This window comes from Vipera ursinii (genome assembly GCF_947247035.1).
Source record: "Vipera ursinii genome assembly, chromosome: 7".
Lineage (NCBI taxonomy): Eukaryota > Metazoa > Chordata > Lepidosauria > Squamata > Viperidae > Vipera > Vipera ursinii.
This window is the reverse complement of record NC_139521.1, coordinates 21,519,242-21,536,634: the sequence shown is the minus strand read 5'-3', so window position 1 is coordinate 21,536,634 and position 17,393 is coordinate 21,519,242. Positions and strand designations below refer to the sequence as shown.

Genomic DNA, 17,393 nt, shown 5'->3' with positions numbered 1-17,393 from the left:
GGTGGTCTCGCAAGTACCCCAGGCCTAAGCCATGTAGGGCTTTAAAGGTTATTAACAGCACCTTGAATCGCACTCGGAGGGTAACCGGAAGCCAATGCAGCTCGCGCAGGAGTAGTGTAACATGGGAGTACCGAGATACTCCCATAAGTACCCGCGCGGCCACATTTTGCACCAGTTGAAGCCTACGGGTGCTCTTCAAGGGCAGCCCCATGTAAAGAGCATTGCAGTAATCCAGGCGAGAAGTGACGAGGGTGTGGGTAACCGTTCATAGGGCATCTCAGTCCAAAAAGGGGCGCAACTGGCGCACTAGGCGAACCTGTGCGAAGGCCCCTCTGGTCACGGCCATTAGATGATCTTCCAAATTAAGCCGTGAATCCAGGAGGACACCCATGTTGCGAGCCCTTTCTGAGGGGGGCAATACCTCACCCCATCAAAAGAGATGGAACTTGTTGGACAATACGAGATGCCGGTATCCACAGCCACTCAGTCTTGGAGGGGTTAAGCCTGAGCCTGTTCCTTCCCATCCAGACCCGCGCTGCCTCCAGGCACCGGGACATCACGTCAAGGGCATCACTGGGTTGGCTCGGGGTGGAGATGAACAACTGGGTATCATCCGCATATTGGTGATACCTCACCCCAAAGCCACAGATGATCTCACCCAGCGGCTTCATATAGATGTTAAACAGGAGGGGGGAGAGAACAGACCCCTGAGGCACCCCATAAGTGAGGGGCCTCGGGGTAGATCTCTGTCCCCCTGCTGATACAAACTGTGAGCAGCCCGAGAGGTAGGAGAACCACCGTAAAACAGTGCCTCCCACTCCCAACCCCTCGAGCTGTCGCAGCAGGATACCATGGTCGATGGTATCAAAAGCCGCTGAGGACCAGGACAGAGGAACAGCCCCTGTCCCGGGCCTGCCAGAGATCATCCACCAGTGCAACCAATGCTGTTTCCATGCTGTAGCCAAGTGTGAAACCAGACTGGTACGGGTCCAGATAGTCCGCTTCATCCAGGAATTGCAGGAGTTGACGCACCACCACGCTCTTGACAACCTTCGCTACAAAGCGAAGGTTGGAGACAGGACGGTAGTTATTCAACGAGGCTGGGTCCAGAGCAGGCTTCTTGAGGAGGGGCCTCACCACCGCCTCTTTTAAGGCGGAGGGGAAGACACCCTCCATCAAAGAAGCTGTCAAAACTCGTCCTGCAGCAAGCAGGGCAGAGTGCCGAACACAGGAACGAGAGACTTCCGCTGCGATCTGCAAGCACTTTATTCTTCAAGGCAACAGCCGCAACAAGAAACAAAGCCAGCGTTGGCCGCTATCTGCAGCCAACGCTGTTATATACACACCCAAAACCCCCCACCCATACTCCACCCAAACACGCCCACGCCCTCCCATTCCCTATAACTGCCCCACCCCACCCCTACAAATCCCTTTGCTCGCCGCCCAACCAGGTAAGCCTCCTCTCGTGCGTTGCCGTCACAGTGCTCGACCCCCTCACCATCTCCCTGCCATGCCCAACCCCGAAACCCCCTGTGGTCATTTACACCCGAAACTCCTAGCCACCCAGGCACCGCGGCGGGAAGGAGCTTGTCTCCCAACGAACCCGCCGTAGGTCCCGAACCCCCTCGGGCCGCCGTGAATGGGCCCAAGCCTCCGCTGGTCAGCTGTGCGGAGGAGGACGACCGGGGCGGCGGCGCGGCCTCCCGAGCCTTCCGAGCCGCCGACGCGCCGCCAGACAAAGTTAGCTGTTGTGCGGCGGGGAAGGAGGACGGCTGAAGCGGCGGCGCAGCCTCCCGAACCTTCCGAGCCGCCGCCGCGCCGCCAGGCACAATCAGCTGTTGCGCGGCGGGGGAGGAGGACGGCTGAAGCGGCGGCGCGGCCTCCCGAGCCTTCTGGGCCGCCGACGCGCCGCCAGGCGTTGTCAGCTGTTGAGCGGCGAGGGGCGAGGGCGGTTGAAGCGGCGACGCGGCCCCTGGAGTCTCCCGGGCCGCTACAGAGCCGCAGTCCCCCGAGGAGGCAGGCTGGTCCAGCGGGCGGCAGGCGGGGGTTGCCGGGGAGGCGGAGGGACCCCCCCTCGAGTGTCGGGCTCCCGAGGCCCGACAGAAGCATTAACAACTGCCTGGAGCCAGCCCCGTCACCTCCCAGGCTGCCAAAACCAACCAGGAGGGACATGAGTCCAGTAAACAAGTTGTAGCGCTCAGTTTATGCATGATCCTGTCCACATCATCCAGAGTCACAGGGTCAAACTCACCCCAAATGGTATGATCAAGACCTGCCCTCTCCACTCGGCTGGATTCCGCCCAGTCGGAGTTCAAGCCAGTCCGGATCTGAGCGATTTTGTCCTGCAGATACTGTACAAATTCCTCAGCCCTACCCTGCAAGGGGTCATCCCTTGGTCCCTGGTTAAACAGTGAGCGGGTCACTCTAAACAGGGCGGCTGGGCGGTTATCTGCGGACGCAATGAGAGCAGAAAAGTAAACACGCTTTGCCGCTTCCATCGCCACTAGGTAAGACTTAAGATAGGTTCTTAGCTATGTTCGATCAGATTCGGATCCGCTGGACCTCCAACAGCTCTCTAGGCATCTTTTCTGGCACTTCATCTCCCGGAGCTCCTCGGTAAACCAGGGGGCCACCCGGGGTCTGCGCCGGGTCAGAGGCCGCAAAGGCCCAACTCGATCCAAGGCCTCAGCAGCCGCCCTCTCCCAGGCTTCTACTAGGGCCTTGGCAGAGTCGTGGGCAAGGGAAGCAGGAAATGTCCCAAGCTCCGTCTGGAACCTTTCAGGGTCCATCAGGCACCTGGGGCGGAACCACCTGGTCGGTTCTGCCTCCCAGCGGCGGGAGGGGGTGGCATACTGAAAGTCTAGCCAGAGAAGAAAATGATTGGACCATGACGGGTTGGATGGTTAAATCCCCCCTACCCAGATCATTAATCCACTGTCCAGAGATAAAAACCAGGTCGAGTGTGTGCCCTCCATTATGGGTTGGGTCCTGAATTATTTGAGTCAGGTCCATGGCCGTCACGGAAGCCATGAACTCCCGGGCCAACTCAGACGCCTCACCCACGGAAGGCAGATTGAAATCCCCCAGAACTATAAGCCAGGGGAACTCAATTGTCAACCCGGACAAGACGTCGAGAAGCTTGGGCAGGACCAATGACACGCAGCTGGGAGACAGGTATGTAATCAATAGGCCCAACTGAACTCCAGGACCCCACTTCAAGAGGAGAGACTCACACCCGCCTATCTGAGGGACAGTGGCCACTCGCGGACAAAGACTCTCCCTTATAATAACCGCCATCCCCCCCGCCTCTGCCCTGGGCCCGCGGCTGGTGAAGCACCCGGAAACCTGGTGGGCATAATTCCGAGAGAGCGACAAGAGACCTTGGCCCAACCAGGTCTCCGTGATGCAAGCCAGGTCCGCGTTCTCCTCCTCAATAAGATCCTGTATGAAGGGAGCCTTATTCACCACGGACCTGGCGTTGATATAGACCAACCTGAGCCCAGGTTCCTGGAATCCTATGCCCCTGGGGGAGCGAGAAGAGCAATGAGGGCGGGAACAGGCCACCGTTTGAAGGCAGTGGTGGTCCGTTCCCCAATTACAATAAAGCCCTCTGCTCCCACACTCTCTGCCCCTCCCAGTCACTGTCGGGATAGAAAAACCCTCCTCACTCAGAGCTGTGTTCGTTCCCAAACCCCTACTCCCCCGCCACCATCCGATGGTCTGGACTGCTGTCCGGGTCGAACTGCCCCAAGTTCATTCCGGATCCCTTGGGCCTCCCCCCTCCCGGATCCCCTTAAAATGTTATTTAAAAATCTTAGTAAAAATCCCCTCAGGTAGGAACGGCATGCCATCTCTCGGGGTCCCACAACCCGTCATCAAGGAAGATCTTCTGTAAAACTGATGGACACTCCTGCGAGAGGGGGGAATCTCGCAGCGAGTAAAGTTCTGCTGCAGTGTACGCTGGCATACAAAAGGGAAACGGTAACATCAGACAATAAAGGGTGCCAGCAGATGGAATCAATAAGAAGTTCAGTCAGCCTGTGGCAGGTCCCAAAGCCACAATCGTGGTAACGATAGTATGGTTGATGGCGGCAACAGCAGAAGCCATAATAAAGGTGGTGATGACAACTCCAAGAAAGGGAGCAGCCCGATGACAATAACAGCAGCCCATCGCAGCAGACCCAAAACAATGGGTTCAGCCACGACGGCAAGAACAGCTACAGCCTCCGTGGCTGTATGTTTTTTCCCTAGTATACATATCTACATTTTCACTTAAGGGTGAAAATGTTCATTCTAAGGGATAAACATTTTCATTGCATATCGTATTGTTACTAGTTTTTAAATATTTGCTTTGGGGATGGGTTGTTAATGTAGGATTAGCCATCAGTATCCACCATATAAACTGTCCAAATAAATACATAAATATTACAATGTTAATTCCACACAATTATTTGTTTCAGTTGGTCTTGGATTGGTTGCTGCAAGAGTCTCCAGCATCTTGATCTCTCTGGTTGTGAAAGAATAACAGATATGGCTGTAAGAAAGATTTCTAAAGCTCTAGGGATTTTGTCTTCCCACGAAGTACGATCTCAGAAAAGTTTTCGAAACAGGAGAGGAAAAACTGTGTGGAAAAACAAAGAGATTGTCTTGGAGTCCAGCAAAAAGGATTATGGCCTGCATTATATAACAAATGAAAATGTGATTAAGGAAGGACACAAAAGCCATTGGAATGTACCAGTCAGATCAGAGGCTTTCAACTCTGCCTATATCTGGATGTTAGATGCCAAAGATTTGGCCGATATTGAAGATGCTGCAGAGTGGAAGCACAGAAATCTGGAAGGAGATTGTCTGATAGAATCAACTTCCCCTTTCCTTTGTTCTGCATCCTGCTGCAATAAAGACATTTTTGGATTAAGAACTAGCTTTTCTTGGCAGGAGCAGCAGCATTGTCCTTCTGCAGCCCTGACCTACTGTGGCCACTCTTTTTGTTGTGCTGGGTCAGCATTAAAAACTTTCCAGGCACTCCCGCCATCCCCTGGGCTGCCTAACCACGCATCATGGACTAATAGGCAGATAGAGGGGAAAGACTTGACACACCTCAGGAGTGTAAAATCGGACCAAAAGAAAGCCCGAGTTCTTCAGTTCCTCAGTTTGTCAGGGTGTTATCAGATAACAGATAATGGTCTCAGGTAAGTAATATGTTGCAAGTCAGTATAGTTCTTTTGAAAAAGCCAGAGCACAATTTTTTTTTAAATTCCATTTATATCCCGCCCTTCTCCGAAGACTCAGGGCGGCTTACAAGCTTAGCAGTAGCCTTCATTCTATGTATATGCCTGCTTATTAGGGCTTTCACCACCCCCCCAAGCGGCATTATTACAAAGTCAGCTTAATTGCCCCCAACAATCTGGGTCCTCATTTTACCTACCTCGGAAGGATGGAAGGCTGAGTCAACCTTGAGCCTGGTGGGATGTGAACCTGCACTAATTGCAGGCAGCTGGTGTTACTTAAGGAGGCATTAGCCCACTGCTCCACCAAGGCTCTCAAATGCATGTCACTGGACCTTTCTTCAGTATTTCTTTTTCTCACACAACTGAACTGATTAATAGCAATATCAGTTTTTTCCCTCATCGAGAGAATTCAGAATAGGTAATCCATATCTGATCCTCAAAGGCTTTTTTATAGTACCTCAATGAGAGGGTGGTTAGAAAAGGAGACCCAAACAAGGACATGCATTCAATTTTGCAGCTACCGTGATTTTTGGCCAAGCAGGGACAAAAATAGCCAGATAAATAATTGTAGCCTATAAAATGGGCCCTTTGTCAGTCAATAGGAGTGCTTATTTACTACCAGCCTATCAGGTACTTAAGAGCTGTGGGTTAGGGTGGAACAAGGAAACAATTATTGGCTTTAATAGCTGTCAACACCCTAATTAACAACTAAAAGTTACACACAATCAGGAATTATATAAATACAACGCATAGAGCAGCCCAGTGCACACATTCTGGAGAGAGAGGTTTCCTGATGATGGGCTCCAGCATGAGCCTGAAAGCTTGGAAAAATAAACCTTCGCTCATTGTGACTGATAGATTTGATCCTGCAACGGGACATACATATTTACCTTCATTCACAATAATAGTTGTGATTTTTCTCCAAATATGAGTTGACAGGAAAAGGTTTAACTACATTTTCTGCCTAGAAGGTAGGGCTGAAAACTTCCTATTCTTTTAGGAAACTTCTCCCCTTTAGCTATCTATCTTCTAGGAAGATATTCTAGCTTTTTTCTTGTCTGCATCTTAAAGACCAAGAACTCATACCCCAGGTTCATTTGAGCCAAAACCAGGAGCCATAGGAACTTGTATATTCAACAGAGAAGATGAACAGTGCTGGCAGTGAACTCAGCTTTCCATTGGACTAGGCATTGCAACAACTCCTGCAGCTTCTGTTTAGATAGACATTGGGCATAACACTTAGAAGAACTCTTCTGACATCCTGAGCAAACTCACTGGGTAGTTCTGATAGAATCATCACAGAATCTGGAAAAGTGAACCTACAACAAAAGCATATGAGTCCCCATAAATAAAATGGCTCCTTGTGTTGGATCCTCTTTGGTGACTGATAATAATATTATAGAGTAACTTTCAGATCAGAAAAATGGAGGGAAAGATTTTCTCCTGCTGAAAGGGATAAATTCTTACTTTGCTATTGAATTTGCTTTTTTGTTTCTTGTGTGCTTTTGCTGGGAGCAGGATTTCTGTTATTAGGCAGTTGTAAGCACCAGAACGCGGTGGCTCAGTGGGTTGGGACGCTGAGCTTATCGATCAGAAGGTCGGCAGTTTGGTGGGTCGAATCCCGAGTGCTGCGTAACAGAGTGAGCACCTGTTACTCGTCCCAGCTTCTGCCAACCTAGCAGTTCGAAAGCACGTAAAAATGCAAGTAGAAAAATAGGGACCACTATGGTGGGAAGGTAACAGCGTTCCGTGCGCCTTTGGTGTCTAGTCATGCCGGCCACATGACCACAGAGACGTCCTCGGACAAGCGCTGGCTCTTCGGCTTTGAAATGGAGATGAGCACCGGCCCCTAGAGTCGGAAACGACTAGCATGCATGTGCAGGGGAACCTTTACCTTTACCTTTAAGCACCAGAAGGGAGAGGGGTTGGAAAAGGAAGGCTCTTAATCCAATTAGAAGAAGTGGGATTAATTCTTTGCTGTTAAGGACAAACATCTCTTTTGGTAGAGATGTTTTACCATACTATTGTAATAAAGATAAAAGATGGCAAGTTCTGCAAATCAGATGGAATATAGATGTTTCCAAAGCAGTTTCTAAATTGTTGAGCTGAGAATGATTAGAACAATTTCTTTTAGGATTTGAAAGCCTTTATTAGCTATTATTTTGTGAAATAATAGTAAACTATACATAGATCTCAAATATTGGACTGTTCTTGATAGGTTTTGAGGCCAATCATGTATGTGGGTTTCAATCTTTAAAATGGAACTACTGCTTGGAACTCTTTTGTTCCTGCTCCCACCCACCCTCACTCCAAAATCTGTTACCCCTTTCCACTTTTACCTCCTGCAGCCCATTAGCTTTAGGAGATGATTTGTGACCTCCCAGGAACTGTTGCCATTTATGGGTACGGTAGGATGGTTTGGCAACACAATTGCATATTCCTTCCAGCATTCCTCAGTTGAATTTCTGACAGCCAGAGCATGTTGGGAAAGACTGCTTTTAGTGGTCAATAGTTTGCATATTTTGGATGGATGGATGGGGAAAGTTTTTGAAATGATTTTAATTGAGTTTTGTTTTCTACTCCTAGGATGTTGGCTCTAGGAGGTGGGCTACCTTATCTAGAACACCTCAACCTCTCTGGTTGTCTGACAGTTACCAGTGCAGGTCTCCAAGATTTGGTCTCCGTGTGCCCTTCTCTAAATCATGAACACTTTTACTACTGTGACAACATAAACGGTAATGTCTTTTGAATAAAATATTTGTTCAGACTTCAAAATCATTTCCTTTATATAAGTGGAAGACCTCCAGTATACAGTACAAACATTTGATAAATTGATTGTCTTGCCAAAGATAAATATTTAAAATGTATTCTAAATTAATACTGTTTTCTTAAGGAAGCATAGTTGTAAGGAGTATTAAAGAATTTAGTTTCAGTCAAATGACTGAAGATCATTTTATAAAAAAGAAAACTCTAGTTTTGTGTTTGCTCTTATTCTGGCATATGTGCTTGTAAAAAGATTAGAAGTAACATGTAATCCTGTTTTGAAGTTTTTATGACAAAGTTATAACTGGTAGCCAGCACAGGTTTGTTAAAAGATCATGCCAAACCAAACTTATTTCATTCTTGGATAAAGTGACCAAATTAGTAGACCAGCAAAACGCTGTGGACATAGTATACTTAAATTTCAGTAAGGCATTTGACAAAGTAGACCACAACCTACTGTTTGGTAAGCTAGAAAAAGGTGGAATAGACAACATCACCACCAGATGGATCTGTAGCTACAGTAGCTGACAAATTGTACTCAAAGAGTAATCCTCAATGGTACTACAGCCACATGGAGAGAAGTAAGCAGTGGGGTACCACAAGGCTCTGTCTTAGGCCCAGTACTCTTCAATATCTTCATTAATGACTTAGATGAGGGAATAGAAGGGGAGCTCATCAGATTTGCAGATAACACTAAACTGGCATGAATAGCCAGAAGACAAGCTCAGGATCCAAAAAGATCTTAACAAACTTGAACAAATGGGTCCTATCCAACAAAATGAGTTTTAATGTGGAGAAAAGCAAAGTTTTACATTTAGGCAGGAAAAATCAAAGATAAGTACAGATTAGGTAAGACCTGGCTCAAAACAGTAACTGTGAGGGACCTTGGAGTCCTAGTGGACGATCACTTGACTGTGAGCCAGCAATGTGTAGCAGCAGCCAAAAAAGATCACGAGAAGTATTAGTACCACTTTATAAAACCCTAGTAAGACCACACCTGGAATAGTGGAACCAATTTTGGTCACCATACTACAAAAAGATGTTGAGACCTTGGAAAAAGTTCAGAGTAGAGCAAGTAAGATGATCAAAAGCCTGGAGACTAAAACATATGAAGAATTGCTGCAGGACCTGGGTTTGACAAGCCTAAAGAAAAGAAGAAATAGGGGTGACATGATAACAGTATTCCAGTATTTGAGGGGCTGCCACAAAAAAGAGCGTTCAAATTATTCTTCAAAGCACCAGAAGGCAGGACAAGAAACAATGGTTGAAAACCAATCAGAGAGAACCAACCTGGAATTAAGGAGAAAGTTCCGAACAGTGAAGACAATCAGTGGAACAGCTTGCCTTCAGAAATCGTGGGCACTCCATCACTGAAGGTTTTTAAGAAAAACTGGACAGTCACTTGTCCAAGATGGTATAGGTTCCCCTCTTTGAGTGGGGAGCTGGACTAGAAGACCTCCAAGGTCCCTTCCAGATTCTATTCTATTCTATTCTATTCTATTCTATTCTATTCTATTCACTTGAAGTCTCAATATTTTAATTTTGATTGCTTTCAAAGATTAATTAATTTAGCACCAGGTATCTTAATGATAATATTCTAACTATCAATTTTGTTTTCAGTGCAAAGTATATTTAAAAATGGCATTCTTGCTCAGAGTTGAAATCATCTTAAGCCTGAATCAGTATCTGAACTTACAGACCAAAAGCCATGTCGGGAATGGTCTTGGCAGAAATGCTCCTGTATGATGGTTGTGTTGGTATCTTAAGCAAATTTCTGACTTACTAATTCTTACACCTCATGAAAGTAAAATTCACAAATGAGAAATGTTGCCCTCCAAGAGTGTTTCAGAATAGATTTGCCAAATGCTATAATGCATCTCAATGGTTGTACTTACATCTGTTTCAAGAATGACATCTCGTGCTGCTTTCATTTTCTCTTTCCATAGTGAGGAATTCCATAATATGCAGCATTTTATGAAGTATAGAAATTTGAATCTACTGTTAACTGCTTACAACAAGAAACTGATGAAATGAGGACTTAAATGTTCTGAGGACTTAAATGTTCTGTCCAGTCAGAATTCCTAGGCTGCACAAATACTAATGCTTTATGAGGAATATGCAAGATCATACTGGAGTATAAAACTGCTGCTGACTTTCTGGGTTGCAACTGAGAAAGTAATGTTTGATTATATCCCTTTGGTTTTACAATTGGAAGTGAAAGAGGACCAACTTCCTTTTTTAAAAATTTGTTGTGAGGAAATTTCATCCCTTAGCCTTGCATTTTGAGATAAAAATTCTAAAAAACACTTCCCAACATTTATGAAAGCTTCTGAGAGAGAAGAGAGTGGGAGTCTAGTCTTAAAAGACTTGTACAAAAAGGAATGATAAACCTTGAGAACTAGATGCTTGCAATGATTCAGTTGAAATTTAAGAAGAGAAGCAAATCATAAGCTGGTTTTCCACCTGTCCTTTGTTGCAGGGTGGAAAGCATTCCCAAAATATTTGAGTCAAATGCCAATTCCCTTAATAATATCTGGATTTTTAAACTAATTAAAATTCCATAATAGTGTTGTTAGGATTGGTTTATTACTTCAGCTTTTCTAATATTTGAAGGAATTTTAAATTTTATATGATGCTGTTTTTATTCTAACATCCTAGCACAGCTACTCTTTTAATGTTTGTGTTGGCAGCAACTGACATTGAATGAATGTTAGTTAAGGAAACTTGATTCCACTGTATTATTCCAACTTTATATAATGAAGCTTGTGTACCCTTTTCCTCCCAGCCTACCTCCATCCTACTTGCTTTCTGCTAAGTTTGGTTGAACTGGTTTGAGGGGAAGAAGCAAACATTAAAAAAAGAACGACCATTACTAAACATGGGTTTTCTTGTAAAAAAAAAAGACAAAATATATATGGAAAATCAGTAGCAAAACTTAGGATTTTAAATCTTACTAAATTCTTCAATATGACATTGATGATAGTTTCAAGTACTCAGAAAGGATACGTTAGTATGACCACTTCAGATTGGAGCTACATTGTGACACAGATGAAATATCTATATATTGCTAGGATTAACATGGATGTTTGTTCTTGTTCATTAAGAGAAATTTGACTGAAATTCAGTGGCACAGCTGTGGTTTTTATAATATGTCAGGTAATACAGGTATTGGATTGCATGCTTTTATAAAGAAAAAATCCTAGCAAATGGAGGTAAGTAGCTTTTGATGGCATATTAATGTGCAGTCCAGTTTTCTTAACAAAGTTTCATCAATAAGTGATGATTCATAATGTCCCTTTAATTTTTGTGGAGTAATGTACTAAGATTGGATGAATTTGTGTACTCCAGTATTGCCTGTAATCTGAGATTCCCCATTCATCAATAGCCCTCTTCAACTCCAAGTGATTTTGCTAGTGTAGCTTGAAACCCTTAGTGAAAATTACAAACATATTTCTGCTAGAAGTTTGTACTTAGACTGCATCCAGTCCCCTTTTCTTCCATTCACATTTGTTCTGTCTTTGCACAGGTCCTCACGCTGAAACTGCCAGCGGATGCCAGAACTTGCAGTGTGGTTTCCGAGCCTGCTGCCGCTCTGGTGAATGATCCAACTCACCTTTTTTGTCTACTTCGTTTAGCTCCGCAGGCTTCCTCTCATGCACTTTACTTACAGTTTGCATCTTGTTCTTGACTGTTTCCTTTTGGAATGTGATTTGTGGATTCTTTTGCTCCGTAATTCAGAAAATTGTAAGCAACCTGTGTAGGGTTTTATCAGTTTTCACAGTGTTCCATACTGATTTGGAAGGTGAGAAGTGAATTTTTTTGTGCTTTGAAATTATTAAATCATTTGGACACTTTCATCCTAATATTTGGCACTTAAATTTGGGGTTTTTTCCCCTCTCTTTGTGCTAAGTCCATAACAAAACTTACTTATATACAAATCTTTCAGTAAATGTGAAACATATTTGAATAACAATATATATTGTTAAGTAGTTATTTTTCCCATAACCTTTTGATCCCAGAGTTGTTCTTAATGAATTAGAGAGATTCCTTCTGTCTTTTAGTACTGATTTCACATTTTAGGCTTGAGGAACAGTAAATGAAACATTCCCATCAGCATCAGAGTTTGTTAGTCTGATAAAGTTATATTAACAGCAGGCCAGTGACAGTTATTGCCACATCATCTTGTGAGCTTCTCAAAGTATTTGCTTAACTGTAGTTGCATTGCAACCATGATCCCCTGCATCTTCTATGTAGACATACTAAAGATGTTGAATTTTGAAAGGGATTTTCCCAGAAGCAATTTCTCTGTGATAAGAGCAACTGTAATAAACAAACTGCAGTTTTAAGAAGCTTTCTTGTATCAATTTGCATGCTGGGAAGATACAAAAAGGTGGGAGATAATTTGTTACTAGTGCTGGGTGGCATGTGCTTACAAGTAGACCTCACTGACTCCCTTGTGCAGCAAAGTGCTACGACCATGGTATACATTTATCACCCTTGCAGTGTCCCTCAGTCATGATTACCATTACAGTTATATTCATTGTCCTGTGCCTGATCCCTCTCCCTCTGCAGAATGGAAGATTGAAGAGGAAGGGATTACAAGAGTATACAGGCACATAAGGAATGCACCAGTTGTTTGCTTCTAGCCCCAACCATGCTACACAAACAGCTGGTAGCACTGCACTCCTTTTGATGAATATTCTCCATTGTCTACTTACATAGTCACAATCTTGTGATTACTTAATCAATGCTTCATTTAGCAATCAGGTTGCTGGTCCCTATTGTTACTAAACAAAGACTACCTGTATTGAAAACTACAGTGCTTGGTTTCATGTCACATGCTAAGAGTTGTGACTTTCCTTAAAAGGAATTTGGCCACCAAAAATGAGGTGGCAGAAGGATTTGAAAGAATTTTTCTGAAAGTACTTTTGTCATATTTTTGTGTCACAACTGGAGGAAAATAAATGTACTGTATGCTAATGTTTATTTTGTAAATAAGTTACCTTGATTTATATTGTATCTTAAAAACAGCACTTAACAGAAACTTTAAAAACAACTCACAAGAAATATATACATACTTTGCATCAACAAGTAAAAAGACAGTGCTGACAGCATTTCTATTCCAAAGCTGTTCCGTTTCCAGATCCATTCAATTCAATAGCTGGCCTGGTAAAAGTCCTCCACATGATTCTCCTCCACTAAATGCGAATGGGGACTTTTTGCACAGATGCCCAGAATTTGAGAGTTTACTTGCCTACATTAGGGCACAATGGTATATCTAAGAAACTTATCAGGATTCAGATCCAAGAATCAAAAAAACCTGGCAGCAATGGTTTAATTTCTTGCTGCCCTAGGATGGAAAGTTTCACACAATTATAAAACAATTTGCATTAGGAAAAATAAAGGATAAACATGGGTATGCTGCCTTGAACCACTGGATTAATTGTGGATCTGAATCGACTACGGTATGCCTATTTCCCTTGGTAACTCTTCCCCGCCCATTTTTATGGAGAGTAATCTCCAGGCTTCCGAGTTACCATTTCTGCTACACTCTGACCAAAATTTTCACATCAACTGAAAGGGGTCTTACCTAATTAACTCTGATTGGGGATGGGGTGTTTTATACTTCAATAATGCCAGCGAAAATAAAATGGAAAAAAAATCCCAGCATTAAAACTGGACTGATGTTTTACCAATTCTCATTCTATCTGCAATTTAAGAAATCTTGTGGTCTCCTGAGGTTGTGGTTGCTCCATCATTGAGGGTTTTGAAGAAGAGATTGGACAGTTATTTGTCCAGAATGGTATAGGGTCTCCTGGCTGAGCAGGGGTTGGACTCAAAGATCTTCAAGGTTCTTTCCAATTCTACTATTCTGTATTCTGCAATAATCTGCTTCACATTTACCAAACTAAATTATTCAGAATTCTGCACTGCTTTTTCTTTATAAGTTCCAGGTGACCTCTATGGGCATCTTCATTTTATACCTACAGCCACTATCCAATAAGGTAAGCTGGGCTGGGGGAGACGTTTCCATGGCTGACATTGGGTCAAGAGCTACCTTCCCTTTTAACCACCACACTCTCTGGGTGTTGTGTTTAATGAGTCATCTATGATTTGAAGGAAAAAGTACTTAAATCTTCTGGGACAAGGATGGTGTTCCTGCTTTCATGTGGCAGTAAATACAGAAGGGCATGGTTGACTAAGCACCCGCAAAATCAATGGCTTTCAATACCTGATTGTTCATTCTTGCCAGTCTCCTTGGTAGTGTTATAAACCCTTGGTCTTTGGCACCAAAACTCCTGGGACGCCACCACAAACATGTTTCTGTAAACAAAACTTAATTGTACTGTGGTCTCAGGCAGGAAATTCCTTGACCAGCAGCCAGCAACTATTGGAATCTGTGGAAACGATGGAAGTCAATATTTTTCTGTAGACTCCTAACGATTACAAACTAATGAAGCCACATAAATCCACACCGAAAGAATGTGTTTGGGGTAAGCATGAACATACACGGCTAGCGCAAACTCTGTGTTTGGAATTTCCGTTTTATGAACTCCAGTACTATATGCAGCCTCAACTATAGATGCAACATCTGAAAATGGCAAGTGGATGGGAAATCCCGAGACCTGCAAGAAGGGAAAGAATGAGAAGGATTATCTAATGACACCACATTCTATCATACCTGCTTCTAATAGCATTGGATAGGACCTGCAAAGAGTAGATGTTTTAGCTTACTAACTAAATAGAATTCTTTTTCTGTTGTTTCCAGTAGAAAAAACAAAGTTTTTTAAAAAACAGGCTTTGAATCAATTTTGCAGGCTTAGAAGTCAGGGAAAAACTGCAGAACACAGCTTTTGAGTTATTTTAAATCATTTGCCAACTGTGGTCATAGAAGTAAAAAGGTGCTTTTGCATATGTCTTTGGGTTCCCCCCACCCAAGACGAATAAGATTGTGTGCAACAGCATTTGTTTTTCTGTATGTTTTTTCACCAGTTTCTTCTGCACTGAATTTGGTCTTGTTCTGTTCAGTTTTCAGAGATCCTGTGGAACCAATTTTTATCTTCCTTTACAAAATAATGTAAGTAAAATTCAATAAAATGGTTTGGGAAACAACAAACAGCAAGGTAGGCTTTTGCCCTCAGGATCCCACTTGTAACAATCTTGTTGTTGTTAGCTGCGAAGTCGTGTCCGACCCATCGCAACCCTATGGACAACGTTCCTCCAGGCCTTCCTGTCCTCTACCATCTTATGGAGTCCATTTAAGCTCACGCCTACTGTTTCAGTGACTCCATCCAGCCACCTCATTCTCTGTCGTCCCCTTCTTCTCTTGCCCTCAATCTTTCCCAGTATTAGGCTCTTCTCCAGTGAGGCCTTCCTTCTCATTAGGTGGCCAAAGTATTTGAGTTTTAGCTTCAGGATCTGGCCTTTCTAAAGAGCAGTCAGGGTTGATCTCCTCTAGAACTGACTGGTTCCAAGGGACTCGCAGGAGTCTTCTCCAGCACCATAGTTCAAAGGCCTCAATTTTTTGGCACTCAGCCTTTCTTATGGTCCAACTTTCACTGCCATACATTGCAGCTAGGAAGACCATAGCCTTGACTATACACACTTTTGTTGACAGGGTGATGTCTCTGCTTTTTAGTGTGCTGTCTCGATTTGCCATGGTTTTCCTCCCGAGGAGCAAGCATCTTTTAATTTCTTGGCTACAGTCCCCATCTGCAGTGATCTTGGAGCCCAGGAAAATAAAATCTGTCACTACCTCCATTTCTTCCCCATCTATTTGCCAGGAATTGAGAGGGCCGGATGCCATGATCTTGGGTTTTTTAATGTTAAGTTTCAACCCAAGTTTTGCACTCTCCTTCTTCACCCGCAACAAGAGGCTCTTTAGTTCTTAATTTTCTGCCATTAGAGTGGTATCATCTGCATATCTTAGGTTGTTGATATTTCTTCTGGCAATCTTAATTCCAACTTTTGATTCATCTAGCCCTGCCTTTCTCATGATGTGCTCTGCATATAAGTTAAATAGGCAGGGCGACAGTATACAGTCTTGCCGGACTCCTTTCCCAATTTTGAACCAATCAGTGGTTCCATGTCCAGTTCTCACTGTAGCTTCTTGGCCCACATATAGGTTTCTCAAGAGACAAATAAGATGGTCTGGTACACCCATCTCTTTAAGAACTTGCCACAGTTTCTTATGATCAACACAATCAAAGGCTTTTGCATAGTGTATGAAGTAGATGTTTTTCTGAAACTCTCTAGCTTTGTCCATGGTCCGGCATATGTTGGCAATTTGATCTCTAGTTCCTCTGCCTCTTCAAAATCCTGACTGTACTTCTCGCAGTTCTCGATCCACATACTGCTGGAGTCTAGCTTGTAGGATTTTAAGCATAACTTTACTAGCATGAGAAATGAGTGCAATGGTGCGATAGTTTGAACATTCTTTGGCACTGTCTTTCTTTGGAATTGGAATGCAAGCTGATCTTTTCCAATCCTGTGGCCACTGTTGAGTTTTCCAAATTTGCTGGCAAATTGAGTGTAGCACTTTTACTGCATTGTCTTTTAAGATTTTGAATAGCTCAGCTGGAATACTGTCACCTCCACTAGCTTTGTTGTTGCTGAGCTTTTCTAAGGCCCACTTCACTTCACATTGTAGGATGTCTGGCTCAAGGTCAGTGACCACCTCATTGTGATTATCAGGGACGTTAAGATTATTCTTGTATAGTTCTTCTGTGTAATTTTGCTACCTCTTCTTAATCTCTTCTGCCTCTGTTAGGTCCCTGCCATTTTGGTCCTTTATCATGCCCATTTTTGCATGAAATGTTCCCTTCATCTCTCCAATTTTCTTGAAAAGATCTCTGGTCCTCCCTATTCTATTGTTTTCTTCTGTTTCTTTGCACTGTTCATTTAAGAAGGCATTCTTATCTCTTCTAGCTATTCTCTGGAATTCTGCATTCAGTTGGGTGTATCTTTTTCTCCCTTGCCTTTCACTTCCCTCCTTTCCTCAGCTATTTGCAAAGCTTCCTCAGACAGCCATTTTGCTTTCTTGCATTTCTTTTTCTTTGGGATGGTTTTGGTTGCTACCTGTTGTACAATGTTGTGAACCTCTGTCCATAGTTCTTCAGGCACTCTGTCTATCAGATCTAATTCCTTAAATCTATTTGTCACCTCTACTGTATATTCGACAGGGATATGATTTAAATTCATACCTGAGTGGCCTAGTGCTTTTCCCTACAGCTTAAGCCTAAACTTTGCAATGAGAAGCTCATGGTCTGAGCCACAGTCAGCTCCTGGTCTTGTTTTTACTGACTGTATAGAGCTTCTTCATCTTTGGCTGCAGAGCATATAGTCAATCTGATTTCTGTGTTGACCGTCTGGTGATGTCCATGTGTAGAGCCGTCTCTTGGG

General features: G+C 43.8%; 2 protein-coding genes across 3 annotated transcripts in view; one reads left to right on the top strand and one right to left on the bottom strand.

The window, feature by feature from the left end:
* Positions 1 to 17,393, top strand: part of FBXL5 (F-box and leucine rich repeat protein 5) — a 62,482-nt gene that overhangs the window by 35,250 nt on the left and 9,839 nt on the right. The window contains exons 9-12 of the mRNA XM_083366911.1: positions 4,461 to 5,189; positions 7,815 to 7,963; positions 11,518 to 14,485; positions 15,021 to 15,069. Of these exons, the coding sequence (XP_083223037.1) occupies positions 4,461 to 5,189; positions 7,815 to 7,963; positions 11,518 to 11,594 (955 nt within the window). The 3' untranslated portion in view covers positions 11,595 to 14,485; positions 15,021 to 15,069. The remainder of the gene's footprint in view (positions 1 to 4,460; positions 5,190 to 7,814; positions 7,964 to 11,517; positions 14,486 to 15,020; positions 15,070 to 17,393) is intronic.
* The window catches only part of CC2D2A (coiled-coil and C2 domain containing 2A), a 258,992-nt gene continuing 255,981 nt past the window's right edge, over positions 14,383 to 17,393 (bottom strand). For both annotated transcript variants that reach the window (XM_083366907.1, XM_083366908.1), the window contains one exon: positions 14,383 to 14,617. In XM_083366907.1, the coding sequence (XP_083223033.1) occupies positions 14,429 to 14,617 (189 nt within the window). In that variant the 3' untranslated portion in view covers positions 14,383 to 14,428. The remainder of the gene's footprint in view (positions 14,618 to 17,393) is intronic.